At 35.6% G+C, this 20,255-nt stretch overlaps 1 protein-coding gene across 1 annotated transcript; it reads right to left on the reverse strand.

Moving 5' to 3' along the window:
* Window positions 1-1,394: 1,394 nt before the first annotated feature.
* On the reverse strand, window positions 1,395-8,405 carry LOC143611948 (protein STRUBBELIG-RECEPTOR FAMILY 3-like). The gene is made up of 16 exons (XM_077086046.1): window positions 8,294-8,405; window positions 6,399-6,528; window positions 6,237-6,308; window positions 6,097-6,162; window positions 5,931-6,002; window positions 5,792-5,863; window positions 5,636-5,707; window positions 5,306-5,371; window positions 5,147-5,212; window positions 4,715-5,067; window positions 3,841-4,172; window positions 2,885-3,156; window positions 2,666-2,804; window positions 2,455-2,576; window positions 2,076-2,232; window positions 1,395-1,518 (listed from the first exon to the last, which is right to left on the reverse strand). Exons 1-16 carry the CDS (start codon window positions 8,403-8,405, stop codon window positions 1,444-1,446), a joined length of 2,178 nt encoding a protein of 725 aa, XP_076942161.1. The 3' UTR covers window positions 1,395-1,443.
* Between the last annotated feature and the right edge of the window lie 11,850 nt (window positions 8,406-20,255).

Below are 20,255 nucleotides of genomic sequence, written 5' to 3' on the forward strand. Positions count from 1 at the left end.
TTCCGAAAACTGGACCGGTTCCATACCCAGAATTGAGTTTTTCCAATACCCGAAACCAAGTTTTTCAAGTATCCGATATATAGCCGAAATTATCTGAAAAATAGCCCAAAAAAGTGTAGCCCCTTAAAAAAACCCAATCTATACCTGAAAAGAAAACCCGAAAATAGAGTATTTAAATTTCCATGTTCTATACCCGACTCAAACCTGGAGCAGAGCGCATGGTTTTTAGAGACAATACTACCCGAGCCCGACCCGGTTATGGCCAATACCCGATTTTCCAATACCAGATCATACCTGAACCTGATTCCATACCCGAAACCGAGTACTAGCAAAACGTGATTTGTGCACCTCTACCTTCGACATGAACAAAAAGTATGTGGGCATTTAATTAATGTTCGTGAACACTCGTTTATCTTGTTCAATTATGTTTCATTTACGTTTGTGAACTGTTCAACTAGAATTTAAGTGAACGGACATAAACGAACACGAACATGTTCATTTTTTAAGCGAATGAACATGAACACAAATATTTGTCCAATTAAATATTCGTGTTCGTTTAAAGTTAAATGAACGAGCACAACATGTGCTTCTTCCCAGTCAAAAGTTGTATTTTTCTTATATATCTCATATTCATAGTATGTGCTCTTTGTAGCGTTTGATCAAATTTGTTGGTTTGAAACTTTTGGGAGACACGGAAATAAAACTATGTATTTTGATTGATTGATTTTGTTCTTACGGAAATTTCCATTTAGCTTGTCTATATACTTTATAAACATTCGTAACCAAAACGGACATATTAAGCTTAATTCATCATAACCACTCGAGTTCCCGAGAGTGAATTCCTTGAAGTAATCAGGGTCTTCATACCTTAATGTGTTTGGAGTTAAATTAATGTTTTCATTGATGTGTGACTCTCAAAATAATAATGAAATGACAAACTCTTCACACTCAACACTCTTTACCATTATTACTAGCGTGGGCGAAGCTTAGTGATGGCCTCAGCCCCCCTGTGTTTTTGCGCAGAAGTGCAAATAACTTGTTTTCGGCCAAAACTGGACCCCCCCCCCCTCCCCGGTTTATGAAAATTTTCATATAATTTGGCTCATCATCCCGGCGTTTTCGTCCAAGCTTAGCCATTGATTACCAGCGTTATTATTTTATCCAAGAAATACATGATAGAAATACACAACTTCATAAATAACATAAATGAAAACTGATAAAATTAGCTTCACTTTAAAAAATAAATGAATACTTACACTTGAAAACCATTACAAAACATTAAACAAACAAACTGAAAACATAACTACAACAAAACTTAAAACATATCCTTGTGTAAACTAAAAGATTTAGTTACAACAAACACATTCTCAACACCGACCATCACGTCGGATTGCTCGTTTGGTTACAACCTCGTCTTTGGCACGTTCCATATCTAAATCTTGTTTAAGGATTTCTTTGAATCATATGCAAGAGACTTTGCACGATCTCTGACATTGGTGGCCTAAACTCCGGTTCAGGCTATAAAGAAAAAAAAGTTTAAATATATGAAAATAATAGGGGTGCAAACGAGCCGAGCTCGGCTCGTTTAACTTACACAGAGCTCGAGCTCTATTTTCAAAGCTCGAGCTCGGCTCATGAGTAGATTCTCAAACTAGAGCTCGGCTCGGGCTTGACTCGTTTACTATTTATCAATTATTTTTTTATATAATTATAATTATTTTTATATTATAATTTTATGTATAAAAAGTTTATATTATTTAGTTATTTTTATTTATTTTTCCATAACATTATATATATATTAATTAATAATTATTAAATATATATTCTAAAAAAATATATAAATGACAGGCTCGTTTAGGCTCGCGAGCCGGCTCGAGCTTGATAAGTGAAGCTCGGGCTTGGGCTCGATTATTAAACAAGCTTACTTTTAGGCTCGAGCTCGGGCTTGATTAAGCTCGGCTCGACCGAGCTTTTTAACGAGCCGATCTCGAGTAGCTCGCGAGCAGCTCGGCTCATTTGCAGCCCCAGATAATAATATGCAAAACGAGAGTGGATTTGTTAACATCGACACTAACCTGAACACAGAGAGAAATAATATCTGCAAAACGAGATAAAGACTTGGAAGAACACGCAGAACGTAAATAAGGATCGACCATTCCCGACAACGCTTCTATATCATGTAACTGAGATATCGCCCATCTCACGAGAAACTGCTCCCCCCGCGGCCTTAAACTATATAAAAGTCAACTTTTCGTTGTTAGCAATTTTTTTTATAAAATTACAAATATGACTAGACTATATTATTAGTGTGGGCCCACGGGCCCACCATTAGGTATCTAGAGAATGGGATCCAAACAATACCTAATGGTGGGCCCGTAGGCTCACACTAATAATATAGTGTAATATTTTTATCAATCATCATACAACTTTATGTAAAATAATATGAAGAAAAACCTGTCAAAAGCTTTTCGGCCGGTGAAAAGTTCTAACATAATGACTCCAAAGCTATAAACGTCACTCTGGTAAGTATAACTTCCGGACTCAAGTTCGGGACCGCCATATCCTGAACTTTGCAACTGATAAAATGGAAGTTGTGTCATGTCCGCCTATTTAAAAAATTTTAAATAACTAAACCATGTGACTCAAGTTTTAATGATACGGTTACCTGGCTAACGTGGCTAGACGGTAGTAGCGGAGCCAAACCGCAATCTGACACACGCCCATTGAGCTCGTTGTCGAAAAGAATGTTTGTTGACTTTAAGTTGTGATGTACAACAGGCGGTTGACACACCTCGTGCAAGTACCTTAACAGAAACAAACGTTAAATCATTCGTTCGCACCAAACTTTATTTAAAAATTAAAATCACAACAAACGATTGCTTACTCGAGGGCTCTTGCGATTTGAAGTGCCACGTGTACTCGAGCGTTCCACGAAAGCCTTTCGTGAATTTCGTTGTTTAAATGCAGAGCTTCATGTAAAGTCCCGTTTTCACAATATTCATAGACAAAAAGTCTTTGACCATGTTCAAGACAGTAACCCTCGAGTCCGACTATATTTTCATTTCTTAGTTTAGATACGTTCGATAACAACTCCATAAAACGTTCATCGCTCCACTTCCGAGACGTTGCATTGTCAAGCTTCTTGATCGCTAGCACCTTAAATCATAACTCAAAATATAATCAAAAACAAAAAAACTAAAATATTTCCTCCGTTGTCCTCGTTTCATAAAGATAAAAAAAAATTTAAAAAAAACCCACCGAGAAATCGAACCGAAACCGAAAAATCGACGGAAATGAAACCAAAAGCCAAAACCAAACCAAATTAATCGAAATCAAAAAAAATAATCAAAACGAAACTAAAAAAATTGAAACCGAACAAAAACGAAACTAAAAAAATTGAAACCGAACAAAAACGTAACTAAAAAAAGGACAAAAACGAAACAAAAAACCAAAAACGAGTCCGGAATTGACCAAAAAGAAACCAAAACCCAACCCGTCATGTGTGAAAACTCGTGTTGGCTTGAAACCTGAACCAAACCCGTTCCGATCTGAAACCTGCACATTTCCTTAGGACACTAACCCGCATCGACCCATTTCTTTGAATATGTCGACCCATTTTGACCCGAAAATAACAAGATGAAATTTCAAATGACCCATTTTAACCCATTTAATTAAAATATCTGACCCAAACCAACCCATTTAATTTTTAAAACAGCCCAAATTGACCCATTTAAAATGGTTTGGGTCAAGATTACCACCCCTATATAAAAGTAATAAAGCCAACATAATTTCATAAAAACTTGCCTTATATTAAACCAACATAAATTTAAAAAATCTTACCTTTCCGTTGGGAAGCTCGGCTTTGTATACGGTAGCAAGCATGCCACTTCCAATAAGATTTTCTTGAGAGAAGCTATTTGTGTAATCTTGTAGAGACGCAATCGAGAAAAACTTTGCAGAGTTTACGGTTTTCATAGTACGGCGGGAGGTGGATGGTGGGGCCGCAATCGGTTTTACAATGACCCCTTCGCGAGCAGAAGGTTGAGGAGGTAGTGTTGATAAAGTACTTGCATTAACCTTTGTCATGTCTATCACATGATCCTCCTTGGTTTTAGAAATCGTTTCGACTTTCTCGCCTTTTGATGAGGATCTTGTCAATGGATTATTAGTTCCTGTATTGGTTAAAAAAAAAAAGAATTTGAGATAGGATATTCATTATTATTATAAAAATGAATATGAAATTTTTGGGCCAAGTTTTCTATTAGCACTATTTACAACTTTTGGGCTACATCATTTATTAATTTTAATATAAATCACCTAAAATTGGTTTTTTCGGTTCGGTTTTGGTTGATGGCAAAACCAAACCAAAAAATTGGTTTTTGAAAAAATATAAAACCAAGCTGACGGTTGTATTGCGTTTGGTTATTTTGGTTCGGTTTTTTGTTGATAGCAAAACGAAACCAGAGCGAAAATTTGTTTTTAAAAAAAATAATAAAGCCAAACGAAACTAGAGCGCAAATTATTGGGTTTGTTTCTTTCGGTTCTGTTACGTTGGTTATTCTGGTTACGATTCGGTTATTTAGGTTTACCCTGTCAAAGAAAGGTACATTTTGACTTTTAAGGTCAAACATCTACCCTTGAAGTCAAAGTAGGACTTCTTCTATTTGAACCATCAAAGTTACAATAATAAGTGAAAGGATAAGTGTGTAGTTACTATTATCTCCATGCTCGGATGATTTTAAGATGTTAAGAGTGGAGTTCTTGGCTAGCCCGTCTTTTGAAACTTTGACCACTGACTTTTGTTTACGACTTTTCGACATGCAAAAGCAAAGTCCAAATGCAAGTATGACAAGAATCAAGAATCCACCAATTGCAACCCACACAACTTTTTTACTCATCGAAGACTTTAGTCCTCCAGAAGAATGTGACGGCACTGACGTCGGTTTCCCGAATACTTGAATCCCCGGGCCCACTTCCGGTGGTAGTGGGCCGCCAAACGATGATGGTGATGGTGATGAGACCGGTGGAGACGGGATAATCGTTGTATTAAAGGGATTTCCAGTGCTTCTGCATTGCATAGTTGAATGTTGGAACACAAGTTGAGTTTATAGATAACATTTAAATTAAGAGTTTTTTTTTACTTCACCTGAAATTTGGAATGGTTAATAATTTGGGAGGTATGGGACCCGAGAAAAGATTATTTTCCACGTCCCTGTATCACAATAGGCTACTATCATTAAAATGCATAAAACACGTAGTTTAAATTAAAAAAAAACATATGGAAAAAAAAAGCAAGAACATTTACAAAGCTATAAGCGGAAGATCTTGCAGCACGTCAAGAACCCCTATAAGATGATTGTCTTGTATGTGCCTGCAAATATTAATAACATCCAAAACATTTATTTCCCTTTTGACTTTAAATAGTCAGACCAAACACTTTCCAAACTAAGATTTGACATCAACTTTTTTTTTTTTTTTACAAAATGTCATGTGAATACTCGTGCAGAAATAACATGTATATTCTAGAAAATATAAATAATTGTTTTTAGTTTAACTGACTAAAAAGTCAGCTGTTACTTTTTTTTCTGAAACGAATAGTGTTATTTATGTGAAACCTGAATATAAATCTACTCACAATGTTGTTAATAACGACAAGTTTGCCATGGAAGGAGGCAGTGGGCCGGTTAAATTGTTGGCAGACAAATCCCTGCAAAAAGACGTATAATAAATATATTAAAAAAAAACATTACTATGCACATAAACGTTGAGGATAAAGGAAACGTTGGCGTACATATTTATTAAGGGTGTAAGCTGTTGAAAAGAGTCTGGAATTACTCCCGTCAAACGGTTGTTGTTCAAAGATCTGAAAAAAAAAATAGTTAGAAAATATAAAAACACTACAAAACATGATATTTTTACAAGATACTTACAAGTCGGTCATTTGGCCTAACAAGGAAATAGAGTCGGGAATGCTACCCGTAAGCTGGTTTCCTGAAAGCATTCTAATAAGAAAACAGGTTTCATAAGTCGAATATAACTTTAAAATTTTATTTTAAGAAGTTGTGGTAGAAAATGTTAAATATTTAATATGCATACAAGTTCTTGATGGTGAATGGAAGGTTTGATGGTATATGGCCTCCAATATGATTATTGCTAAGATCTCTGCACACGAAAATTATAACAAAATACTTAAAACATTTAATAAGAACGATTTAAAAACGTTGATGACAACTTACATTTGTATGATGGAAACGAAGGCTCCCAAATTCTCGCCCAATTCGCCTCCCAAATTAGCACCATTAAGAATTCTATATACATTCATAAAGTAGAATTTAGACGATAAATAAAAATTAAGAGCATTTGAAAGATTAAGATTAAGTTAAATTTAAGTGTCATACATTCCGGTTATGTTTGAGTTAACACACTGAACTCCTTGCCAACCTTCCACACACGGGTCTCCACCCGACACTAACCACCCCGGAAGAGGTGGATAGCCAAGAGCCGCATATAGACTATTTATTGCTAAGACTGAAATTCAAAAAAAAAATGAATCTCAAATAGTACTAAAAGATTTACAGTTTGCAAACAAATTGTCTAATGAATTATTCGCAGTTTTTGGTCATTTCTTGGTAAGTCCTTAAATAATCGAAGTCACAAACACTCAAAAAGACGATTATTTGGATGACAAACAGAACAGAAGCATATATCTACACATTGTCTCCTGCAGCCACTTTGTAACTAGGGGTGCAAAAGAGTCGAGCTACTCGAGATTGAATCGATATAGAGCTCAAAACGATTTGAGGTTTATTGAGCCCGAGCTCGAGCCATGTATGGAAGATCATTTAGGCTCGTTGAACCTTAACGAGTCTCGTGTGTTTTTAATTTTTAACTCTTTTGGGCTTTAATGTACTATTTTCACATTTCACAACCGAGCTCGAAGAGCTATGGCTCATTTAAGGTACTACACAAGCTCGAACCTAGATAAGGCTCGTTTAAAGTTTTTCTCAAATATATAAAAATAATTAAAAAATTTATCTATGAGAATTAATATAATAAACAAGCTGAGCTTGAAAAAATGACTCATGAGCGGAGCTCGAGCTTTAGAAAAAGTGCTCGAAACGAGCCAAGCTCGAGCTCTCTTAAATCAAAACGAGCCAAGCTCATTCACACCCCTATTTATAACAAACTTACAACTGATTATTTATTTATGATTATTCCATATGCATAATCACTTTCAAAACACAATCCAAGCAACCTCTTACCATAACAACTTTTTGGCAAGTATTAAAGGTGTTAAAAAGTTTCAATATGAAACATTAATAACTTTCACCTAATAAAATATTTGTAAACTATGTATATTTGTGTTAAATGTTATGGAGTTTAGAAGTTGCAAATAAATTATATAAAGTCCTAAATAACTCAAGTAAAAAAAATCAAACAGATTTAAATCGTGCATGAAACCGAAAAAACCGCTCCGAAACTGAAAAAAAAATTGATTATTTGGTTTGTTGTTTTTGTAAAAACCGAACTGTAATAACAACTGAAGTTAGCAGAATTGTAGATTTTTATTTTTTTTTATTCTAAGTAATTTATAAGAATTTAATAAACATGTAACTCAAACTATTTAGCTCAAATGTATAATAATCAATTATTTTTTAAATAACAAAATGATTTTGGTCCAAATTCATTATTTTGAGTCAAATTTCTTGTTCATCCCAAAAACTTTTGAGGCTCAAATGGCAAAACCGAAACTGAAACTGAAAAAACCGAAAACCTAACAACTTTCAAAATTTCAAAAACCAAAGTTTCAGTCTTTTCCCAAAACCGACCCGAACTTAACCGTGCAACAGATTATGAAAATTAAAAAACCAAAGTTTCGGTTTTTCCCAAAACCGAACCATGCATTAAATTTTAAAAATGTAAAAACCAAAGTTTCGGTTTTGCCCAAAACCGACAACCGAACCGTTCAATAAATTATGAAAATTCAAAAACAAAAGTTTCGATTTTTTCTTTTTTTTTTTGGTTTGCCCAAGCCCGAACCGTGCAATACATTATAAAAATTAAAAAACTGAAGTTTCTGTTTATGGTTTGGTTTTAGCCCAAAATTGACCGAACCAAACCGGACATGCAATAACTTATGAAAATTTAAAAACTTTCAGTTTCAGGTTTTGCCCAAATCAACCCAAACCGAACCGTGCAGTAAATTTTAAAAATGTAAAAACCAAAGCTTCATTTTTTGTTTCGGTTTTAGCCCAAAACCGACCGGAACCGAATAATAAAAACCAAGACTTACTATCCCTAGGATCAGTATCTCCAAAGCAAATCCGAGCAGACAACATCATCATCATCATCAACAACAAACCCACAAATTTCAGCATCAAAAGCTTCAACCTTGAATCACCCATAACCACCGATTAATCGATTATCCTCTAATTAATTACCAGCTGCAAACAAACCCACTAAGAAGCTGAATGAATAACCTGTAATAATAATAAATTTATGAAATTGGAGACACAAAAGAGTGAATTCGAAAGTAAAAGCTGTAAAAAGACAAACAAAAAGCAAAATAATAAAAAACCCACTAAAAAAAAGTAAATTGAAGCACGTTACCCCAGAATTGAGTCAAAAGTATGACGAATTGACTGATAATTAGAAGCTACAGTACTTGAATTTGGATTATGTGAGAACTAAGAACAGAGGCTTGTTGGAACAAAGAAGACGGTGTGGGTTATTAATATTAATAGCAATAATAATAATAATAATAATAATGATAATAATAATAATATTGGGATTTGAATACTTTTTACTAATATTAGACCGTTGGGTGGGAGCTTGCTAGCCAGCTCAAGTGGTGGAGTGGATTGATTGCTTTTCTTATTATTATTCATTGAACGGCCAACAAACCGAGAGAATTCTGTAAAGATCATCGTTAATTTGAAATAACTGTTTGGAGCCTTTAAGCATGTCTAAGTTTATCTCTAGGGAACACCCACCCGTCCGAAGACTCATCGGTGGTAAAACACATACGCCTTCAAGATTGAACTGTGGATCACAAAGATCTCAGTCTTCCTTTATTAAGTCAATGATGCCCCCTCTAAAGTGTTGTCCATAGCGATCGAACTTGGGTCTTCATTGAATGCCGAGACTTCCCAGTTTCTATCACTACATCACATTGGAAAGTACAACGTTTCAGTTGTTTAAAACCTTGTTGTTTTAAAAAATAAAAACATGAGAAAAAGTTGTCACTTACCAAGATGGATTTATATCGATTCGTTTTGGTTTTGTAATAGACTAAATGTTTTGTGGGTAGTTCAAATATAGAAATACATAGCCTGATACATGTAACCTGTGTTCCTCGGTTTTTACCGAATCAATATTTCTTGAATTGAAATCCAACTTATTTAGTTATTTGGCTTCAATTTAAAGTTGGATAAAAAAAACGAATATGTAACTCAGTTCGGTTAATCATATCTTTATTGCTTACGAGTTAGCTCAAATATTGTAGAGTTAGGTCTCGTGATGTGTGCATGAATCAAAATCAAATATGTTGTGCATAATTACATAACAACAACAATACAATCATACCCGGCATATCTCACAAATAACTAGCATTATTCGTAGGGTATGGGGAGGGTGGGATGTAGACAGACCTTACCTCTATCCCTAAGAATAGAGAGGTTGCTTCTAATGAAACCCCCAACTCAAAAATAAGTAGGTAAAAAAATAAGAAAATAAAAAAATAAATAATAATAATACAAAATAAAAAATAAAAGAGAATAGTAGTATATAAATACTATACTAGGAACAATAAACTAGTGGTAACATTTAAGCAGCATCTATAATAGGTAGACTAAATAATAATAACTATAAATATAAAATGAAAATACTAATATTGAAAATAATAGAATACAAAGTTATAACAAGAAATAACCCCTCATTCTATGGGTCCTTAACCTTAATTCTACATCTCCAGAAAGTCCCATCCTGAACCATGTCCCCAGAGATTTATTAATAGAAATGTATTGCATAATGTTTATTACTATTGAATATTATTTATTTTTATTTATTGATTAATAAATATTATTTTATTAATAATAAACATTAAATATTTATAATAAAAGATAAGATGCTTGATAAATTGATTGAAAAATGTCATAAGCCAACAAAAAAGGCAAAAGGAAGGTGGGGAGTGAAATGCTGGGATTGATGATGAGATCACCCAACTCTTACTTCTCTCTTAAAGCAAACTCTTCATCATTAGGTCTTGCCAAATTTCATAAATAATCATTCTCCACACCATAACTATTTACAACAAGCTTTATTGTTATTAATTAATATAATTGTTAAAACATAATGATGATAAAAGTAATATCTAAGCTAATCTATAAATAGACATTCTGGTTTATAGGAAAAGGTATAATAATTAGTCCACAAAATGATAACTTTTCTGTATCTTTTATTACCATGATAAAAAATAATCAAATCATTTAATATTTAAATCGTTTTTAACTCGTGTTTTGGTTAACTTCAGTTATTGATCAACAGTTTGGATTGAGGCTAGTGGTGTAAATGAGCTGAGTAGTTTTAAGTTAGTCGAAATTGGTTTGCTACTTTGCTAAAAGGTTAAATATAGCCGAGCTTTACTAGTATGAGATTCACTTATTAAACTAAGCAGATTCGTGGTCTAAAAGGAACTATCTTTTTTATAATTTTCATTAACACACTAAATATATGCATTTGCATGATAGTTATTATTATAATAAAATTTTTATAAATAATTGTTTTTATACTTGATATAACTTTACTTATTATAGTTATAAAGAAGGTTATAACTAATGTATATAGACAAATTAATAAATGATAGACAAGTTAAACCTGAGCCGAGCTAAAACTACTCACGAGCTAAGTTTAGGATTTAGAAATAGATCTCGAAATGAGCCAAAGTAAAACCCAAACTCTCATAAACTAAATAAGCATAAGCATAGATAAAGCTTTAGCGAGCTTAGGTTTGCTTGGGCCCGTTTAAACCCCTAGTTGAGCCCCAATATGTTGCTAGGTACATATCTATTTATCAAACCATATATAATCATAAAAATTAAATGATTTATATGGTTAATCTCGATTCATTCGACTAAGTTTTTAAGACAGAATCACCAAACCAAAGCTTTTGGTCGAGCATAAAACAAAAAACCGAACCCTCATATTTTAGCTTGACAAACTGGAAATAAATAATCTCACATTTTGTGTATTGACCGATAATATTCTTACCTTTAAAAATCACTACAAACGGTCCAACCTTTCAACTATTTTTGTCTCAGCGATCCTCCGTTAAAAAACACTTAACGTCGTTACGTTCTTTCCGAGTTTCAAACCGATGTTTTAAGGCTTTTGATCGAAAGAATGATATGGATCAACTAATGTAAAACTTATCTCAAAACATTGTATCAAATGGATTAATTTTTGTTAATTGAAAATTCAAACACCAAACTGAAACACTATTTCGTCGTCTGGATAACTGTTTCGAGATAAGCTTTACATTAATTGACCCGTATCCTTATTCGGATCAAAAGCCCTAAAACATCTGTTTGAAACTCGGAAAAAAACGTAACGGCGTTTCGGAGGACCGTTGAGAAAAAAATAGTTTAAAGGTTTGATCGTTGATAGTAATTTTTAAAGATGAGATTATTATCGACTAATGCATAAAAGGCAGGATTATTTATTTCCAATTTGACTTTTAGCTTTGATTCAGTTATTAATAGTCCAAGACCTTTTCGGACGAAGTCATGATTCACGATAGACTTTTAAAAAAACTATCTGGCTAATACTAGTTAACTAATTAAACTAGTAAAACAGTCATACATAGAAAAAGCCACTTTATGAAAGTTTTTTTATGTTGCTTGAAAGCATGAATCACACTGAGATACAATAATTGAGATTCATTTATCCTAATGAATAGTAAACACGTTCTGTAGCTAACTAAGCTTCGCTCGTTAAAAGTTTGAAATTAAGTCGATCTTAAATAAGCCCGAGCTTTGCATATCAAACTTGACTATGCTCATGAGTCAAAATAAATTTGCTATTTATACGAATATAGTAATTTTATTTTATATAATAAATATGTGGTTGTATATAAATATTATTTATATAAATTTATGATTAAGATAGCTAAATAGTATATAGGAGAAAGTTAACGTACAAATTAAATTAACGTGTTAATATGATAATTATATCGTAGTGTAATTACAATATGCCGTAATTACACTACACTATAATTACATTATGTTGTATATATAATTACGCTACTTGATTATAACAGTTAACATGTTAATTTAATTTGTACTTAATCCAAACGCATAGTGTGTATAATATATACAATGAAAATTAGTTAACTATTTCATAAATAATAAACAAGTCAGGATCGAGAAGAGATCAAGATTATTGAAATAATTATCAAACCAAACTCAGCTTTAAGTATAGAATTCAAAACGGACCATATTTGAGCCCAGGCTCTTTTATACTAATCGAGTGAAATCAGATTTTAGATGGTTTGACTCGGCTTGACTCATTAACCATTTTCTATTGATGGTAAAATTGGAGAATGGAGGAAAAGAAATTAAATTTCTGAAATATCTTAGTAAAGTTTCGTTTCTTCTATCAAAACCCTGTCCTTTGAATTTTTGCATAAAACAAATCACAATGCATAACTTTAGGGCTGTAAACGAATCAAACGAACACGAACAAGGCCTTGTTCATGTTCGTTCGTTAATAAAATAATGTGTTCACGAACACTTACCGAACGGGATTTTATGTTCGTGTTCGTTCATTAAGGAAATTAATGTGTTCACGAACGATTCACGAACACAAATAAAATTGGCAAAGCCTAAAGATTGAGACCTATGTATTCATCAATGTGAATAATGAAAGCCTATAAACGAATCGAATGAACACGAATAAGAGCATGTTCGTATTCGTTCATTTAACTTTAAAAGAACAGGGACACTTAATTAAACAAATATTTATGTTCATGTTCTTTTATTAAAAGGGGACATTTGTGTTCGTTTGTTTAAAATTTAAACGAACATAATTGAACAAAGACAAACAAACGTACATGAACAAATGTAAATGAACACAAACAAACATAAAAGAACTTAAATGAACACCAATTAACAAATATAAAATCTTTAAGCAAATGACCTATTTAGATAATATTTAATTATTTTATATTAATACATAAACGAACATAAATAAATAGACATAAACGAACATAAACAAACGAACATAAACGAACGTTCATGAACATAAATGAACGAACGGAACATATGTTCATGTTCGTTCGTTTAATTAAACGAACACAATTTTTTTGTTCATGTTCGTTCGTTTATTAAATAAACGAACATAAACGAACTTCCCGCCGAATGGTTCACGAATGTTCACCGAACGTTCTGTTCGTTTACAAGCCTACATAACTTTATTTTCCAATATTCATTTCAATATTTCATACTGATAAATAACGACACCCAACTCCATTCATGTCCTTATTTTTTGCAAATTACAAGTGCTATGCTTAGTGGACTTCACACTTCGTTGACTACATTAAAAATAAACTATAGGTTTATTATATAACTTTTTTACATTTTTAAAATTGTTTGAAATGTATGGATATTTCAGTTTATTAGCAAGCAATATTGAAAAATATTAATGAGGTTTTTTTTGTTCTAATATTAATCGTGTGTATTTTGTATGTTAACTGTTAAAGAGAAGTCCAGGGCCGGTGCTTGCTATAATTGATGATGGGCTTGGAAGCTGATGCATGCTTGTGGTGTTAAAAGAAAACAGACACAGGAATGTAGACAGTATACCAAAATTATCTCTAATTTTATGACCTCTCATTTCGTCTCTCGGAATCATCTCGGTTCTTGTTTCCAAGGGCTTCATCGAGCAGATGATTCTTGTCTAGCATGTGAATTCGTTGTGTTAGAGATCAATTTTTTTGTTTTTTAATGCTTCTATTTCTTTATTTTTGTTCATTCTTTTGGGTTAAACATATGTGGTTTGGAATTAATTATATGAGATTCATTATTTGTGGCAAACATCCGGATTTATCACAAACTATTGGTTAATTAATTACTTATAATATATAAATGAAGTTTATAAATTAACCAATAGGCAAGAATATGAAATTTATTAGACAAGCAATTAAAAAATGGCAACCTCACATGTGACATGAAGTATCATGGTTAAAGAAACGTGCTTTGGTCTTATAGCAAACAAAATTTCAACTCATTAGTATTGTAATATCACTACAGTACAACTTGTTATGTAGAAATTAACAACACTATCATGTGTATTGTATGTTTTGTGTTGACTTGTTTTCTTTTTTCCTAAATGCAATATGTTAATCAAATGGTAAATCAATTCACTTGTAAAGCAAACATGGGTTTCGAAAAACCATGCTCGATTCATGCCCGAAACATTTCGTGAAAATGGCATGCACGCCGTTGAAATGTGTCAGGTATGCTATGTAATTAGTCATCCGAAGGTGTTAAAACTTAAAACACCGAAATAGGTTTTATTGTAATCTTCCGATTTGTAAAGTCTGAATGTTGTAAGCCTCCTAATGGCCAATAAGGAGCTACCTCTTAATGGTTTAGAACCTGTTAGTGACTATTCAGACTTAAGGTTACCTCTTAACCATTAAGAAGTAGCCTCTTAATGGCAATTAAAAGTCTACAATACAGCCAATAATAAACCACACTAACTCTATCTAGACATTATGGTTACGTGTATGTTTTCAATTCAGACAATAAACCATGCATGGTGATTAAGTGTTCGCATTATTAGTTAAACTTATCCTTTAAATCTCTAATAATAATATCTAATAATATTAAGGTACGTTGGTCCTGACTCTCGATCAACGGTGATGTTAAAGTATATGAATAATCCAATGTAGCAAGTATTGTATCATCATCCATTGTGACTCTTTACCAAAGTCCTATCAAGTAATATAATGATCCATAACGTTTCATACAAACTTGACAAAGGAGTGACAAGACATGTCAAAACTCCATGTTAATATCTTATACATGCACTTAAAATTAAGGACGAGATAGATATATTTCTCGAACACCAACATTAGGTCATCAGCATCAAAGTGATATATATTGTATGATATTCGGTAACCACTTTTCTCAAATTCGGTGTATATGGTAATTTAATTATTTGGTATCGACGGAAAAATGTAAAATTTTTCTTTGGTATTGGGTACGGATATCCGTATGTTTCTTTATTTTTCATTTCAATAGAATTTGATACAATTTTAGAGATTTCCCTGTGTTTTAGTTTTAGTATTATGGTTTCTTGATTACAAATAAGTTTGTTACAATTTTCAATTTCTAAATTTCTTGTAGTTAAGAATGAATTTGATACGATCAATGGAAATTAGGGGAAAAAAATACCAAAGTGGCTACCATACCTAAATTCCGGTACCGAACAAATACATTCAATACAATATTCGATACATAGTTTTCTTCATATTCAGTATCGGTATTTTCTATACGGATACCCGTACAACACCAATTTCATCCATACTTGAAATATTATTCAGTAAAAAATCTGGTTTTGTTAATATGTCGCATGTGTCTATGTACGAATTTTTTTAATGGTATTAGTCTGGTTGACATGCCTCCAAATAAAAGCTACCCACTAAATGACATACACTTATAAGAATCAAATCGTTACTTCATCAAAAGAAAACCTTATAAACAGTGTTTTTGTGACCGAACCGGTTTAGCCGGTTCGATTGGGTTTCGGTCACCTGACCAGTCCAGTTATATATAGTTTGTTCGGTTCTTAAAACCCGGTCGGTTCAAAGCGGTTCACCGGTCCGACCGAATAACCGGAGCGGTTGAACCGATTCACTATGAAAAAAAAAACATTTTTTTCTACTTAAAATTTTTTTTCAACCTCAACTATCATTTTCTAGACAAAAGTTGTTCGGTCGGTCTAACCGGTTGAACAGATGAACCGATAACTTGTCCGGTTCGCTGTCCGATCCAGTTATGAAAACATTGCTTACGAAAAGCCTTTGAACACCCGAGCAAGCTAGTGATGTTACAACTTGCAAGTGTGTATGTATGTAGATTTAGATTTGTACTACCTCTGGCCAATAAATACACCACTCTCCACACATACATATCTTCACCTACCTTTCTATCTCCTCCTATTCACCAACACCATAAACCACCACCACCACGTAATAATAATAATATTATTATGGGGTGTTGTATATGCACCAACAACAAAACCAAATACTGAAGAGGTAGGTCCCAGCAGAGCCCAGTTGGACCCGCAAGACTCACCTTGAAGAGGGACGTCTGCGCAAGGACCAACTGCTTCCGCAGGACCCACCATGCCCAGAGATGAAGACCTTACGCGCAGTACGCCAGCTGTTCCCGCAAGGAAAGCCTCCCAATGGTGAAGTACCCCGCCTGTTCCCGCAGCTGCGGATACAAGCCATCAGGGAAGGCTACCCGCACTAATAGCAAGGCTACACGCACAAGGCACTAACTCTTGATACTTCAGTAATGTCACCTGACGGAATGAGCAAGGCGGGAATACTCCCGCCCAAATGAGCCAGTCCGTATACTTCTGGAAGATCTTTTGTACTATACCTGCGAAGTTATGGGCAAAATAGACAAGATCTGACCAAAACAGCCCATGAACCAATCACAGGGTGACAGCTCACCGACAACAGTACGAGGAGGAGCACCCTCTAGTACTGTTTGTCACTATTAGCCGCTGCCTACTCACCAACCCCCACTGTGGGACGTGCGTAGCCTACAGTTGGTGGAACAGTGCATAGCCGGCAGTAAAGGAACAGTATACAGCCGGCCTTGTCACTATCAGCCGCTGCCTACCCACCAACTACCAGCATGGCATGTGCGTAGCCCACAGTCGGCAGAACAGGAATACTATTCAGCCGGCTGTACCTTCTTGGAAACCTACCTTCGGCTATAAATACTCCAACACCTTGGAATGGTATGGACACATTACATTATCTTACATGATCTGATATCTCATTATCTTATCTTCTCTAGCAATCTCTTAATATACACTTATATTCAGAGCAATCTAGTCTGATTCTCACACCGGAGGGTGGTCACAAGGAGGAACCCCCCCTTCTCAGTGACGAGCTTACGGTGTCTGTTTTGCAGGTCACCTGAAGAACAACTTTCTTTGCTGGACCTCATCCTCGTGGGAAACATTTATTTAACCCCCAGATTATCCGTAATCTGCCCGGGGTCAATTAGTGTTTCTTCATTGGCGCCATCCGTGCATAAAAGCTAGAACTAATTCTTAGTTTTTTCAAAATTTCTGAAGAAATGGTTAACGTTACTCCGGTCCCAAGGCCAGTAAGTGACCAAGAAACCCCGGTAACCACAACCCCAGCAACTGGGGGGAAAACCGGCGGTTATACAAATTTTACGAACACTACCCCGGTTACCCAAGCCGGGACAAGTGCAGTAAACAATATTTCACTGGGGTTCACTGATGCCCAGTTGGAGAAACGGGCGAGACTCCCTCGCCAAACACTCGATCAAGTTAAGGCGTGGGCCGAAGCACGTCAGAAAGAGTTCCAAGCTGAGTTGGATGAACGCTTGCGTTCACTTCAACAGGCTGACGAATTCGGCAGTACTCGCCAACATCTCAACATGAACAGTGAGTGCGAGTACTCGGACGATGAGCGGGAAGAATTCGATACCGACGCAAACCCTCGCCATAAGGCGAAAGGGAAGCGTAAGGAAACGGACTTCCAACCGACAAGGAATTTTGGAGAAACCTTTAAACCAACGAACGCGGGGAGAAACCCACGTGACTTCTCCAAAACCTTTAGACCAACTGCTGCAAATGCAGGAAAGTCCAAGTTTGCAAGGGACATTGCGGAAGCAATCGCCCCGAGAAGTGCCAAACAAATGTCCAACATCGGCACTTATGATGGTCTATCCGACCCAGACGATCACTTGAACAGATTCATTATGGGGGCAACCGTCAGCAACTGGACGGAACCCACGTGGTGTTATATGTTCCAGATGACACTGGTTGGAGCGGCCAGGGCATGGTTCGATCGTTTACCGGTCCACCACATCTATGATTGGGCGGACTTTCAGAACAAGTTCAGCCAACACTTCAGCCAACAGAGGAAATATACTGAAGAACAGTGGACGATCCTCAACTGCGTTAGAGAGGAGGATGAATCTTTACTAGACTTCATCACTCGCTTCAACTCCAAAAAGCTGAGTCTGGGCAACATAAGTGAAGATCTTGTTCGCGCCGCTTTCATCCAGGGCGCCGAATACCCAGAGCTTATCCGCACGTTGACAGGTAAGGACGGCATGCCATCCACATGGGATGCCATCATGACGGCGGCTAAGCGCTTTGCCGAGACAGAGAAGTGTAGGCCCCCCCGGGGCGTCGCCGATCGATACGAGATCCGCACGAGGTCTAGGAGTGCGGAATCCTCCTAGACTCGTTTATTGGTGTAAAGATAAAGAACACAAACACGTACACGAACAAATACAAGAACGAGATAATCAAATCTGCAGATTCTTATATATAATAATCAACCACGAGACATACAGAACATAAACAGAAAACACGACTGACCCGAGGTGAGCTCTACCTCGGGTCGTCTCACACGACTCTCCTTGTCTCTTACTCTCTCTAAACAAACAAACTGCTCAAAACACACACTAATTTCTGGATTTCTTAATCTAAACAAGACACACGTATATATATATAAACTTCAGTAGGCGTCAGTAGGCGAAGTTGTTCATAACTTCGCCTATGGCGAAGTTGTGATAACTTCGCCTAAGGTGAAGTTGTCCTAACTTCGCCGTTGGCGAAGTTGTTCTAACTTCGCCTAAGGCGAAGTTGTTCTAACTTCACCTATGGCGTCTCCGCTGGTCTGAATTGCATAGCGACGGTCACAAAATGCACCAACAGTCTCCCCTTTGACCGTTGCTCTCAATTCTAACAAACACAAAAGATCATCTGTTATAAAACATGCACCAACATGTAGGTCCCCCCGGGGCGTCGCCGATCGATACGAGATCCGCACGAGGTCTAGGAGTGCGGAATCCTCCTAGACTCGTTTATTGGTGTAAAGATAAAGAACACAAACACTTACACGAACAAATACAATAACGGGATAATCAAATCTGCAGATTCTTATATATAATAATCAACCACGAGACATACAGAACATAAACAGAAAACACGACTGACCCGAGGTGAGCTCTACCTCGGGTCGTCTCACACGACTCTCCTTGTCTCTTACTCTCTCTAAACAAACAAACTGCTCAAAACACACACTAATTTCTGGATTTCTTAACCTAAACAAGACACACGTATATATATATAAACTTCAGTAGGCGTCAGTAGGCGAAGTTGTTCATAACTTCGCCTATGGCGAAGTTGTGATAACTTCGCCTAAGGTGAAGTTGTCCTAACTTCGCCATAGGCGAAGTTATGAACAACTTCGCCGTTGGCGAAGTTGTTCTAACTTCACCTATGGCGTCTCCGCTGGTCTGAATTGCATAGCGACGGTCACAAAATGCACCAACAGTCTCCCCTTTGACCGTTGCTCTCAATTCTAACAAACACAAAAGATCATCTGTTACAAAACATGCACCAACAGTCCCCCTCTTAACTGATGATCTTCTGTTTGTTCTTCAACCAGCCGTGTCTGAAACTGTCCTGTAGCCTCACAAATCTACCAATCACCCAGCGTCTTCCATATCAGATCTTCCCTTCAGTGTAAGCTTCTCCGACTATAACGATTGAGGTCTTTGAAATGCATGCATCCTCGTGCCAATAGATCATCTCAACCAATCACGTGAGTCCATCTGACTTCACCAACACGTGAAGTTGGGCTTCCTCCACAACTTCACCAACTCGTCGGCATACGATAAGGTTTAATCTTCAACTACTCAACATCAAGTGATCAATTTCATCACAAAACCACCTTGACAGAATCTAACACATGACCATTAATTAATCCGAAGCATCTTCAATCACCAGGGATAACGATCAAGAACATAAACACTTTAGTTCCCGATTAAATCCAACTTGTTCCAGAATTTTCACTCTAATAAATAAGCATCACGTTTCAGGATCCAATTCTCGAACGCCTTGAAAATAACATAAATAATATGCTCTGACCGCAATCCAGTAATGACAAAAACCTTCAGTTCAAT

Source organism: Bidens hawaiensis, unplaced genomic scaffold, assembly GCF_021521415.1.
Source record: "Bidens hawaiensis isolate Kalapana, Puna unplaced genomic scaffold, B.hawaiensis_p1.1 tig00002236_1, whole genome shotgun sequence".
Lineage (NCBI taxonomy): Eukaryota > Viridiplantae > Streptophyta > Magnoliopsida > Asterales > Asteraceae > Bidens > Bidens hawaiensis.

What these genes read in the sequence shown, in the direction of transcription:
- LOC143611948 (XM_077086046.1), bottom strand. Translation starts at nt 8,405, where the DNA reads ATGGGTGATTCAAGGTTGAAGCTTTTGATGCTGAAATTTGTGGGTTTG. An exon ending in CCATTCACCATCAAGAACTT is followed by an intron (nt 6,003 to 6,096) that starts GTATGCATATTA and finishes TTTTCTTATTAG; the next exon opens with AATGCTTTCAGGAAACCAGC. An exon ending in TTAACCATTCCAAATTTCAG is followed by an intron (nt 5,068 to 5,146) that starts GTGAAGTAAAAA and finishes TATGCAATGCAG; the next exon opens with AAGCACTGGAAATCCCTTTA.